The sequence below is a fragment of the Schistocerca nitens genome, chromosome 5 (assembly GCF_023898315.1).
Source record: "Schistocerca nitens isolate TAMUIC-IGC-003100 chromosome 5, iqSchNite1.1, whole genome shotgun sequence".
NCBI lineage: Eukaryota > Metazoa > Arthropoda > Insecta > Orthoptera > Acrididae > Schistocerca > Schistocerca nitens.
In genome coordinates, this window is record NC_064618.1 from 254,758,590 (window position 1) to 254,772,035 (window position 13,446).

General features: G+C 39.8%; 1 protein-coding gene across 3 annotated transcripts in view; it reads right to left on the reverse strand.

The window, feature by feature from the left end:
- The window catches only part of LOC126259253 (clavesin-1-like), a 64,383-nt gene continuing 50,937 nt past the window's right edge, over nt 1-13,446 (reverse strand). For 2 of the 3 annotated variants that reach the window (XM_049955884.1, XM_049955883.1), the window contains 3 exons: nt 6,605-6,715; nt 3,772-3,877; nt 1-265 (listed from right to left, as the gene is read on the reverse strand). In XM_049955884.1, coding sequence (XP_049811841.1) covers nt 120-265; nt 3,772-3,877; nt 6,605-6,715 — 363 coding nt within the window. In that variant the 3' untranslated portion in view covers nt 1-119. The remainder of the gene's footprint in view (nt 266-3,771; nt 3,878-6,604; nt 6,716-13,446) is intronic. The other variant, XM_049955885.1, reaches the window with a different exon arrangement.

Here is a 13,446-nt window from a genome sequence, read left to right on the forward strand (position 1 = left end):
TTACAAAATTTGTAGGAAAACCGTTTATTTTAATTTTAATTATAATATCTACAGAATAAACTGTACAATATATACATGTGTACAAAACTTTCATCTCTGTCTGTAACAGAAGAGTTGTGTCAGTCCACGGACAATTTTTTAAATGAGCCTGCAATGCCGTAGATGTTGTCGGCGTAGCGGTTCTCGGCGGGGCGTCTGCTCTCGTCTGACGTGTACTTGTCCTTCTCCAGCAGCCACTCACGGTTGGCTCCCGTAATAAGCTGGTCTGGAATAGGGACAATAGTTTAGTTTTCGAACGTACACAACTACTCGGGACTTCAGTGGCTGCCACTATCAGTCCTTAACTATCACTGTGCTGGCTAATCTCTGCAAAACATTTTTAAGTTACTTCCGTGCTTTGTGCTACATAAACAATGTGAATTTTGTAAGTCTATCTAACAACGTAATCTATTCGTTAGTTGTATATTCCCTTGTACATTTTTCTTTCCACCCAGATCTTTCCCATTTCCAGTATTCTTAGCTGGCGCAGCCCGCATAATTTTCCGTTCCCCAGAACTGGCTGTATCAGAAAACATCTATATTGTACACCCATAAATCCTCTATTTATCTGTCTCTGTAATTATTATTATTATTATTATTATTATTATTATTATCGTTATTTGAGGCAGCAGCAGGACAAGTACTGCCAGTAGCAACTTTATGTCCATAGTCAGTATTGCACTAAAGCGCCAAAGAAACTGGTATAGGCTTGCGTATTTAAATAAGAGATATTTAAACAGGCACAAGACGGCGTGCTGTCGGCAACGCCTATGTAAGACAACAAGTGTCTGGCACAGTTGTTAGATCGGTTACTACTGCTACAATGAAGGTTATCAAGATTTAAGTGATTTTGAACGTGGTGTTATAATCGGCGCACGAGTGATGGGACACAGCATCTCCCAGGTAGGGACGAAGTTAGGTTTTTTCTATAAGTCCATTACAGGAGTGTACCGTGAATATCAGGAATGAGGTAAAACATCAAAACTCTGACATCGCTGCGCCGGAGAAAGATCCTACAAAACGGAACCAACGACGACTGACGAGAATCGTTCAACGTTACAGAAGTGCAACCCTTCCGAAAATTGCTGCAGATTTCAATGCTGGGCCATCAGCAACTGTCAGCGTCAGAACCATTCACCGAAACATCATCGATATGGGCTTTCGGAGCCGAAGGCCCACTCGTGTACCATTGAGTACTGCACAAAACAAAGCTTTACGCCTCGCCTCAGCCCATCAACATCGACATTGCACTGTTGGTGACTGGAAACATGTTACCTGGTCGGACGAGTCTCGCTTCAAATTGTATCGAGAGGATGCACTTATACGGGTATGGAGACACCCTCATGAATCCATGAGCCATGCATGTCAGCAGGTGACTGTTCAAGCTGGTACAGACTCTGTAATAGTGTGGGGCGTGTGCAGTTAAAGTGATATTGGACGACTGATACTTCTAGAAATGATTCTGATAGGTGACACGTAAGTAAGCATCCTGTATGATCACCTGCGTCCATTCACGTGCACTGCGCATTCTGACGAACTTCGGCTAATCTGACAGGACAAGCCAGCCGCTGTGACAGAGCGTTTCTAGACGCTTCAGTTTGGAACCACGCGGCTGCTACGGTCGCAGGTTCGAATCCTGCCTCGGGCATGGATGGGTGTGATGTCCTTAGGTTAGTTAGGTTTAAGTAGCTCTAAGTCTAGGGGACTGGTGACCTCAGAAGTTCAGTCCCGTAGTGCTCAGAGCCATTTGAACCATTTAACAGGACAATGCGACGCCCCACGTGTCCAAAATTGCTACAGAGTGGCTCTAGGACTAAACACTTCCGCTGACCACCGAACTTCGTAGCCATGAATATCACTGAGCATATCTGGGATGCCTTGCAACGTGATGTCCAGAAGAGGTCTCTACCCCTCGTACTCTTACGGATTCATGGGCAGCCCTGCAGCATTCATGGTGTCAGTTCCCTCCAGCACTACCTCAGACTTAAGTCGTGTTACCGCTCTTCTACGTGCTCGCGGAGGCCATACACGACATTAGACAGCTTGTACCAGTTCCTTTGGCTCTTCAGTGTATTTACTTACATTACCACTGTAACATTCAAATCATTCTAATACTGCTTGTCATACCGCAATTGTTATTTGTTAAGCAACTATGATGGAAGAAAGGTACTGCATGAGTGAAATCTTGACCTGACGTAAGACATTAAATAGATAAATAACAGTTCTTTGCACACTGATTTATACGTTATTTAGTGCCTATATGTGGTAGAGCTGTATTTGCGTAAGCATTACCTTTAAGCTGACCTTTATACTTGTTTGAAGCAGCGTTTCTCAGTTCTCATTTCTTTACTAGGCTTTTGTGGCTCGTAAAGGAGCGCAGTCGTTCTTCAATCTTCTCTGTGATCTAGACCAAGAAATACAGACGTATACAAACTAACAATCATGCGGCTGTCCAACAGAGGGCTGCAGTAATTGTTCTTGAATAGTTATATGTATTTTGCCTTTTGGAGTCTTGGAGTAGATGCTGAACTGATGTGCAACGAAGACGTGTGATATCGAATTTGGAAATAGTCTCGTTGACCTAATACAACTGTAAAAGTCCAGCTACAAATGTTTTTTTTTTTTTTTATTCTCCGCTAAAACATTAATCTCAGTCTTAAAACTTGGCTAATGTTTGCCAAACTGTTACTGAATGATGGTAGAGGTAAGACTCCTTTCACTAATAACGTAGAAAAAATATCAGTTCGTGTCTCGGCAGCCACTCAGCTTCTCGTCGGGGGAAACGGATAACAATGCAATGGAGTCGCCGAACAGTGACCTAAGAAGCACGGGGAGTACGACTCGCCTTTATCACAGAAAAAGGAAGGAAAATAAGTTGTAATACTCATCGTTGAATTGCTTTCGTTCTGGACTGACTGGTTCCTCATTGTGCGAGGACTTTTGCAGTTGACATTAATGTGTTTTGAAGACTGCTACGCAGCTGTGTCTACGAGGTACAGTGCCTGCAGTATTGCGATAACTGAAAAAATATATTCGGCTTTTAGTTCATTGATAAAAGGTAGAGTGAAATTCGTGTGGTAGTGTCAGTATTTAATGTCGGTAGGTAGTGTGCAATTTTTAAATCACTGTGTATAGCTGAGACAAATTTTTAACCTTTGCTTTATCGTTTTATTTCAGTTGTTTTACGAGAGGCGCCCGTAGCGGAGATACACGTTTTTTAATTCAATCAGATTCTAAATCTAATGCCTCCATTATGCATTTTTACTAGTAACTAAAATTTTTCCAGGGGATTCTCATTTAAGTCCTTTTATTTCAGTTGTCCGCCTGAGACAAACTGTAAGAATTAAATTATTATTGAACGTACCGCTTGGTATTCAACCACATTTAATTAATTTCGCGCCTAAATTTTAGGAGAAGGAGGTGTCACACCATCCGCAGCAACTATGCTGTAGATGTTCTGTGAGGTGCGCTGCGTAAAATGATATTTTCTGCGTTGTGCAAAAATAAAAATAATGCCTCCTTTACTTTTACATGTATTATATGGGATATTAGAGACCAGGGCAGGGAATATTTTGTTGCATAAGAAATCCAAAACCCTTATGTACTGTGTTTCGTAATCTGAAACTATTTCAGGATTAGCTGAAATAATTAAAGTAAGCAGCAGGTGGTTTTTAAATACAGTTGTTAGGCAGCCGCTGACGAATTTGCTGAACAGTTAGAGGAGTTTCTTACAAGCTAGTTTGTCAACTGGTCCAGCAGTGCCTCCCAGCTCGTCTGGTAAGCAGTCACGCTGCACATGATCGAACAGAGATGTCGATCCTGGAAGGTGCACGAACACCTGCAACAAACACGCAGTATGGCATAAAACAGTCCAAAAACTTTCTAGTATACCACTGAGACATTGCCACACAGCCATGAACCACCTGAATGTACGAACATCTCTTGAAATTGAAATGAATGAACACGAATATATACTATTGAAAAAAGATATGAAAATAATGACAGTGTCCTGAATAACACATTAGTAGCAGCAATAAATTATCCACTTAAGACGTTGTGTGACATCATTTTAAGGATTTATTGCGGAAACTAAGCTAAGCGGATGTTGTTTCTCATATCCCGTCAATAGAAAAATATGTGACATTACTCTACAAGAGTCTGGTAAACCTAATATTCTATGTGTATGTTAGTTCATATGGTTCAAATGGCTCTGAGCACTATGGGACTTAACTTCTGACGTGATCAGTCCCCTGGCGTAGATCAGTTAGAAGTCCAATGGTTTATTACAAAAACAAGACTTCCCTAGTACGTCACACTCGTAATATGCACAACAAATTCGACCTGAAAGTATCCGGTAGATGTCATTAGCTGCCACCAGTGCTAATTAAGTGCCATCAATGATATTTACGTGCTAACTCGTTCCTTTTCAGTGTGCTATCGAAAACCCAACATATACACAAACCGGGACTACAAATTCGCAACAGAAATCATTCCAAGCATCTAACACTGTCTATAACAGCATCAAGTCTTCATAACGGTAGCAGTTCGCTGGGTAATGGACTCCACGAGGTTCTTCAGGTATTCCATGTGCAGCCGAATTCACTACTCAATGACTACCTTACGCTTTGTTAGCTAACTATGGGTATGATGTTTGTTACGTTTCATTTGCTGTTGTAGCCGGCCGAGCGCTTCTAGGCACTACAGTCTGGAACCGCCCGACCGCTACGGTCGCAGGTTCGAATCCTGCCTCGGGCATGGATGCGTGTGATGTCCTTAGGTTAGTTAGGTTTAAGTAGTTCAAAGTTCAAGGGGACTGATGAATTCAGATGTTAAGTCCCATAGTGCTCAGAGCCATCTGAACCATTTGCTGTTGCAGATAGTTCTGACACCTTTTATGGGAATAACATCGGGTGATACAGTTTTGCAGGATAGTATAAAAATATAATTATTAATAAAAAGACCCCATCAATCATCTAAATACGTCAGCTGTGTGGTGACCACGATAAAGATTATAGAATTATAAAATGTATTACAAAAGTTTGAAAGTGAAACTGTGAAAAGCAACACAAATTATAGGAAAGAGGGTGTGAGAGTCATACTTAATTGACATTTTATATTTTCATGCTTCTTATATTTTACACTTTTATTACATTAAGAAAGTTGAATTTAATTTACTTCACGTGATTGTAATTTTATGATTTTACTAATTACGTTTTACAGTTTACACATCCATTGTTCTAAACTATTAATATTTTAAGAACAGCTCTCAACTGTTTTACTCATTACAATTTCAGTGTAAGTCGTCCTTTTCTTATCCTAGTAACTAGAGTGTTTTACAAATTGTAAATTCTTCATGACGTCCTTCCCCATTGTTTCCACAGTCTTAATATCTTAGCTATAACTTTGACATAATTTAATCTTTTAAGATTTAGAGTAATGCTCTCTCTTTTTATGCCGATTACTACAATGTTTTATCAGATATAAATCGGGGTATGCTCATAACACCCCTCTCTATTGTTCAACACTCTTAATATTTCAACAAAAATGTTACATAATTTTACTTTGTAATTATTTTTGGTTAAGATTTTGACTTTTTACATGAGTTTCTACAATTTTTTACCGGATGTAAATACAGTATGCTCATAACATCCCTCCCACTCCCCCTTCCTGAATTTCTACCCCTCCCCCAATCCCCCTCTCCCACGTTTTCTCCCCTCCTACTTTGCACTTTTGCCCCTCTCCCGTCATTCTATCAGTTACCGACTTAAAACATGGACCACAGTTTGGCGTAAAACAGTATCCTGGTGTGTACTTCCGATACAGACGTTTCGGGTTGCTGATGCAACTACATAGATAGATTAAAGAACTATGTACAATGTTTGGCTACATTTTGTCAAATAATCGCTAATACATATTCAGCTTTACTTTATTTTCAGATCTGAATATGATCCAGGGCGATCGAAACTAGTCATATTATATAAAGATGTGAAACGGCGCCGGGAAATTATGAAATTTAAAAATGTTTTTAAAAATACTGTTCTTCACTCGACTTTAATTTTCCTGATAGGTGTGATACATTTTCTGCTAGGAATGTTTCTGGATAAGTAAACATTTTACAGTCTCAGATCCTGCGCCAGTGCGGTAATTTATCTGGATTTTTTTGTTTTCTAGTTATCGGTCTCTCTACCGACTGTTGGGATTGTATCTGCATGTGTGTTGTTATCATTAATTTGTTAAGCTTACGAGATTTCCTAGACTGACACTATTTGGAAATAATTTCTAAACATAAGTATTTCATCGCAAGCGATAAATCGACGCAGCTTTCACGCAGTCGTATTGCGTAGTTATTTACTTGGACACGGTAGCTTAATACAACTCTGTATATCGTATATTGTAAAATGAAATATTGTAACTTGCAGTGCTGCGTGTGAGTCATGAGGCTAAACATAGAGAAAAATCTGTGCGCAGCCCGAATGTAAATTGTTAGAATTTCTACGGATTGATCCAAAGACATTCTCTTATATTAAGCAGAAGTAGAAAACAAATATGGATATATATGACTTACCCTCTTTTGCAACTTCTCAGACAGCGCCATCTTAACAATTTTCATGGCTGAATCCATAATCTTGGATGCATTCACGAAGTGAAGTCCTTTCAGCCTTCGGCAGTAGGCAGTCTATACATATCAGATTTATTAATCAGTGCACAAAGCCTTTTGAAGGCTGAAGTCTTAACCTTAATATGATATAAAAGAATGCTTTTTAGTTACGAATAAATAGAAAAACCGAATTTGAACGTTAACATAAGTAGTAAAAAGCTAAAATTCTCTTGAGTTCAAGGTTTTAATGATTAAACTAGTAATACGCAAAAACTCCAGTGTTGTGATGAATACCTCTTCGCAGCGGATAACATGCAATGACAAAACTTACACATTCTACTGTACGTAGTGAAAATACAACCAAGGCGACGAGGAAATACGTACGAAGCGTACTAAGCTGAAAGTTAGTTTCAGGAGAAGAGTCACAGACGCATTACAGGTAATTCGACTGCCAGGAATGATAATTTTAACTAGTTTTGTAGAAACATATTAAGGAGGTAGATAGACAAAAATAGTTTCAAGGATTGCTACTGAGTGGATGCAGTAAATAGTTTACACATATGATGTACTAGTTACAGCTAAAAATAAATGAGATACAGAAGAAATGGTCAGGGAGTTGAGGGAATGCATTGTTGGTTGGTCTCAATATTAGTAGGGCAAAGACGGAGGTGATGAAGTTATCTACAATGACAGACAATACTGGAAAAACAAACTGCGTTGGTAAGGTTACCCATATCAGAAAATTCAAGTATTAGGGGAAATATTTGACAAGGAAGAAAAGTCTAAAATTATATCAAAGGATGGATTTAGGCAAGACATCTATATGGCGCGAAAAATGGAAATTGACCCTTAATAATGAAAAACATGAGATCATACACTGAGTACTAAACGGAATCTGCTACTTTTCGGTTACACAATAAATCACACAAATCTGAAGGCTTTCAGTTCAACCAGATAACTAGGAACTACAGTTGGGAACAACTTAAATTGAATCGATTTAATAGACAATGTTGTGTGGAAGGCAAACCAAAGACTGCGTTTTATTAGCACAACACTTAGAAGATGCGACAGCTCTACTAAGGAGACTGCCTACACAACGCCTGTCCGTCCTCTGCAAGTGTATTTCGGTCCAGTATGGGATCTTTGACAGACTGGACTGCTGGAGAACACCTAAGAATTTCAAAAAATGACAGCTGTTTTTTACTATGGCGAAATAAGGAAGAGAGCGTGACGAATATAATATGCGAGTTCGGATGACAATCATTAAAACAAAGGGGTTTTCGTTGGGTCGAAAACTTTGTCACAAAATTTCAATACCCAATATTTTCCTCCAAAATGCGAAAATATTTTTTTTACCCACCTACATAGGAAGAAATGATCATTGTAATAAAATAATAGAAATCAGAGCTCTCACTGAATGATAATTATGTTCGTTTCTCTCGCGCGCTGTTAGAGGGTGGAACAGTAGAGAAATAGTGTGAAAGTTGTTTGATGAACGGTGTACCAGGTACTTGAGTGTGAATTGCAGAGCATTCATGTAGATGTATATGTAGAATGAAGATGCATGATGAAGCAATTGTAGTTTAAAGATATGATTACGCCAAGAAACACCTCTGCTAAGATAAAATTAACATTTTATAAAACTGTATACGTCAAAAACGTTGATCACAACTACGAAAGAGGGGAAATTGAGAACATGCGAACAGTTCACAATGAAAAATATAAAAAGAAGACAAAACTACAGAATTTGTTACAGTCAAAAGATTCACAAGTTGATACAAGATGATGATGTTTGGTTTGTGGGGGCTCAACTGCGCGGTTATCTACGCCCGTACGAATTCCCAGCCTTTACTCAGTCCAGTCGCACGACTTTCATCAATGATGATGAAATGATGAGGACAACACAAATACCCATTCATCTCGAGGCTGGTGGAAATCCCTGACCCCGCCGGGAGTCGAATCCGGGACCACGTGTTCGGGAAGCAAGAACGCGACTGGGAGACGACGAGCTGGGGACTTGATGCAAGAAACAGACATTGTTCACAAGACGAAGGTCGGAGTGATGACCGTGGAATCAAACTCAGTTGGCGAAATCATTTCGAACAACCACGAAACAGGAGACTTGATGACGAAAGATTGGACGGGACTAGAAATAGACAACGCAGCGTGGAGAGAAGCATCATTAGACAAATTAAAGCGGTAGCTACTTACGAAGTCGGAACATGATCTACATTATCTTTGATTGTCGAAGTGAAGAAGTGATGATAAAAGGCTTGTGCAGATACAAGGAGATAGTGATCTGACGAGTACTGTCTGTCATCTGTGCTAGGCATGTAAGTAATGAGGACTCGACGATTGGTAAAGGGAAGAACGCTGTACGTTGACGAGAGCGTCGTCAAGGAATAATTTTACAAGAGTTAAATGTTGAAACATGTAGTCAACCATCGTACAGTAAATACCTTGGACTTAAGAAGATACTAACTTCTTATCCTGTGATATTAACTGTAAACTCGCAATACAAGAGAGGCAAGAGAACCATTTACGCCATTATCTTCCCCCGACATGCACGATGTAGGCATAAAGTTATAAATATCAGCTCGAAAAAATAAATTTACGTAATTATTTTTTTTGTGAAGCAGGTGACAGTCAAACGATGATAGAAGCTGGTTTGTGCAGCCTACGAACTGGAGACACAGCATCAAACTTTCGGACAAATATCGGCCACACAATCCCGAGAATTGCATGGTCAGGCGTGTGCGAGAACTATCACACAATCAGTTTAACAGAACGTGCATTAAAGTTACTGATAAGAATAACATACAGAAGAACAGAAAACAATATTAAGGAACTGGCTTTAGGAAAGGTACAGTTTCCTGAGAGTCAGTTCTGAAGCTCCGCTTGATAACGGAAACATAACTTAAGAAAAATCAAGACACTTCCATTGATTTTATGGACCTAGAGAAACTATTTGTTGACGGTGCGGAATGTTGCAAGATGTTTGCCAATTTGAAAAAAAAGAGTAATCAATAGCAAATAGGAGTAAAATACTATATGTGCGCCAAGATGAACGATAAGAATGGTAGATCAAGAACTAAATGTTAGTGTTAAAGTCTGTAAGACAGGGATGCTGTCTGTTGCCGCCACTGTTTAATCCATACACCGAACAGGCAGTGATAGGAATCAAAGAAAAGTTCAGACGTGGAGCTAAAACTCAGGGTGAAAGGATGTCAGTGTTAAGATTCGCTGATTATATTGTTATCCTGAATCTGAGGTAGAATTACAGGACGTGTTGAATGGAATGAACAGTCTCATGAGTACTGAGTATGGATTGATAGTAAACAGAATACGAAAATAATGAGGAGTAGCAGATTTGAGATTAGCAAAAAACGTAACACCAGACTTGAGGATCAAGAAGTAAACGAAGTTAAGAAATTCTCCTACCTTTGGAGCACTATAACGTATGACGAACTAAACAAGGTGTACAAAAAAGAAGCAAACTACCTCAGACAGAGAACTCCTGACCAAATCTATTAGTATCAAACAAAAACCTCATTTTGAAGAAGAAATGTCTGGAAATGTACGATTGGAACATCTCATTGTGTCGCATCAAGGACTGTAGGAAAACAGGAAAACGACTAAACTGAAACTTCTCTGATGTGGTGCTACAGAAGGTTGTTAAAAAATAAACTACTAGGATGGGAAATGAGAAGGTGCACCGCAGACTCAGCGAAGAAAGGAACATTCGGAATACACTGACAAGAAGAGGGGCAGGATGACAGAACATGAGTTAAGAGAATGACTTCCATGGTTAGAGTGAATTGAGAGTGAATGACTGTAGAAGAAGACAGAGAAAATAATTACTGCCGACTTTTGTTGCATGTACTACTCGGGAATGAAGAGGTTGCTGGGCCGCATCAATCCAGTCCGAACACCGACACCAACAACAACAAAAGGAAAAACACTCCGACGACAGTGAGGTGGAAGTTACTTCAACATTACATTTGTACAAGAGCAATTTTTGGCCTTTCAACCAGTAATTATTCGACCGTTAGAAAAGCTAAGTGATTTGCCAGGAGCGTAGGGGCAGTTTCCTGTAATTGGTGGGCAAGGCCAGTCAGGTATTGGCAAGCTGACACGGTTGGAGAATTCTCTTATAATTCGCTCGTCAGACGTGAGGAACTGGGGAGTAGGCGAGGTGTAACACAACAACAACCTCTTTCTCTCTATGAATCTAGGACAACATGCTATGCTCGTCTTTGGCATTCTCTATGCCCTTGTGATACAATTGAAATTATCCGCTATCTTCCTTGTTTTGAAGACCAGTTGTGTATAAAAAGGGTAACTGTCCCCCTATTGCAGGCGTAATTGTCCTTTGGACTTAAATTAACCTAATGATTCAGTTAGATTTCGACTACATGCAACAAAACTGTGATAACACTTTAACTGTATACATAATTTTCTGATTTCTTTGACACATGACACTCTAAAGATACATGCGAATATTTGTGAGAGTATCCCATATAAATGCTCAGTTTTTGTATAAACGCCACATAATACTAACGTTTACTGGAACACAAGACACACCTTCACTGGTACTTCAAACCTGATACGTGGTGATCTGCATAGGTCGTAAAGTTTAAGTTGGTTTACATGTTGTGTTAGGCTGTTAGTGCTAGTGCAGATGTTACAGGGTAACACGTTTCCTCGACCCAAGCAATTGAACACGAGTAAAAAGCTTTAGTTGAAATTAATAATGAATTAATAACTATCATCATATTAAATCATTGTCATCTCATAAATATACACTGCAGGAAGCCTTCAACGCTAGAATAAGGCTAAACAAAGATTTCAAATTTATTTTTGTGATTCATGACAAAGTAGTTATCTTTATTTTTAAATATCATTTATACTGCCTTTTATAGTAGATGGAGTTCAGCTGGATCAATGCAAATAGTGATTACAAACGAAAAGGAAACTATGAAATTATCCATCTATTAATTCATGCTTGAATACAGTCAGTTGTGATCCTCTGCACTAAGTGTCGATTCTCTGATACCAACTTTTTCCTACACACTTCCTCCGTATACAAGACGGGCAAAATATGAGTAGAAACGGCCTGGAAAATATTTAGTGCACCTTAAGATAGGCAACCCAAGTTACATCATCTGTCATAGGCAAGGATGATCTAAATTGGGTTACCTGCCTTGAAGTGCATGAAATATTTTTGGGACAGGCTTAGTTTGCCCACCCCATATAAACACATCGCCCACAAACAGAATGTTACAGAGCTCCCAGCGTAAATTCCACAGATCATTTACTGAGTGGCGATCCAAATTGCGCAATCGTAAACCATTTAATCGAAAATGGGAATTCTAAGCAAATGACTGCTGGAATGAGTGAAATGTGTGTGGCATGATCACATAATTTCGCTTATTGGACAATGGGCAACAGAATGACATTATTGGAAAACTTTGGCACTCCTCCACCCCCCCCCCCACCCAAACAATTCAGTCCTTCTCTAAGGACATCCAAGATGAAACCTCACTGAACATCACACCATCCTTTTGGTTTGTACTGTTACTGCAATTTCTGGTCTTGTGTGCTGGGTGGAGCCACAAGGGACTGTTCAAAACCATTCGGTGGATTATATATGTGATCCAAAGCAGCAGAGTGTGCTTATGGCTTTTCAGCCCGCCTGTTTCGCTTCCTCCTGTGACATGATCACAGAGATGTGTGAACTTCACATATGTATAAATAAAATGGCAAAGGATCCCTCTTAGACCCCTCAACTCGGCAACACCCTCGCTGCCAATAGTACACCTTTGTTGAGCACTTTATAGATATACCAATAGACATGCAAACTCTGACTGAGTCCTAGGCGCCTGCAGGCAGACAACCTCCTGACACCCTTCCGATTTCATATCCACAGTAGTAGGGGCAAGAGCAGCAGCGTAGTCTTACACCTCTCGTGAACCTTTGAGCTCTGTCCGTTTTGCAGTAGATGTCGACACTTCTGGTTTAACGACTCGTCGAGCCCAAATGTGACGTCCCAGATCACCACACTTTTGTGTCAGTAAAGAGGATGATTTTAGTGTTCCAAAATTCTTCGTTTAAATGGGACACAATTATGGGGTTTGGAAAAAGTGACCCTAAAATTATGTTATTCAGGGTATTTCTTTCATTTGGAGTCCGCAGATTTAAGCAGCTGCACTGCTTCCCTCGGCCAGTCATCATTTCTCCTTGATGTAATAATTTACCAACAGCCGTATGTATTGTAGAAATTTATTTTATTTTATGAACTTCTATGTGCTATCAGACTGTGTCGCCAGGCCACCAAGAGCTGTTGCAGGACGATTGATTCACGGATACAGCTATATGGCTCCTTACATGTATAGCGATTTTACGACTATGACGAGTGGTGTATGAAGAGGGCATCAATGTAATGCCAAAACTGGTAGCACATAGAAGTTCATAAAATAAAATAAATTTCTACAACACATACAGCTGTTGGTAAATTATTGCATCAAGAAGTTCATGCCAGCCGTCGTCCCACGATCCATAATGGATCGAGAAAGATTAGTCATCTTTTCAGTTGCCAACAACTCCAGTTCCAGAATGAGATTTCCACTCTGCAGTGGAGTGTGCGCTGATATGAAACTACCTGGCAGATTAAAACTGTGTTCTGGAAACATCCCCCAGGCTGTGGCTAAGCCATGTCTCCGCAGTATCCTTTCTTTCAGGAGTGCTAGTTCTGCAAGGTTCGCAGGAAAGTTTCTGTAAAGTCTGGAAGGTAGGAGACGAGATACTGG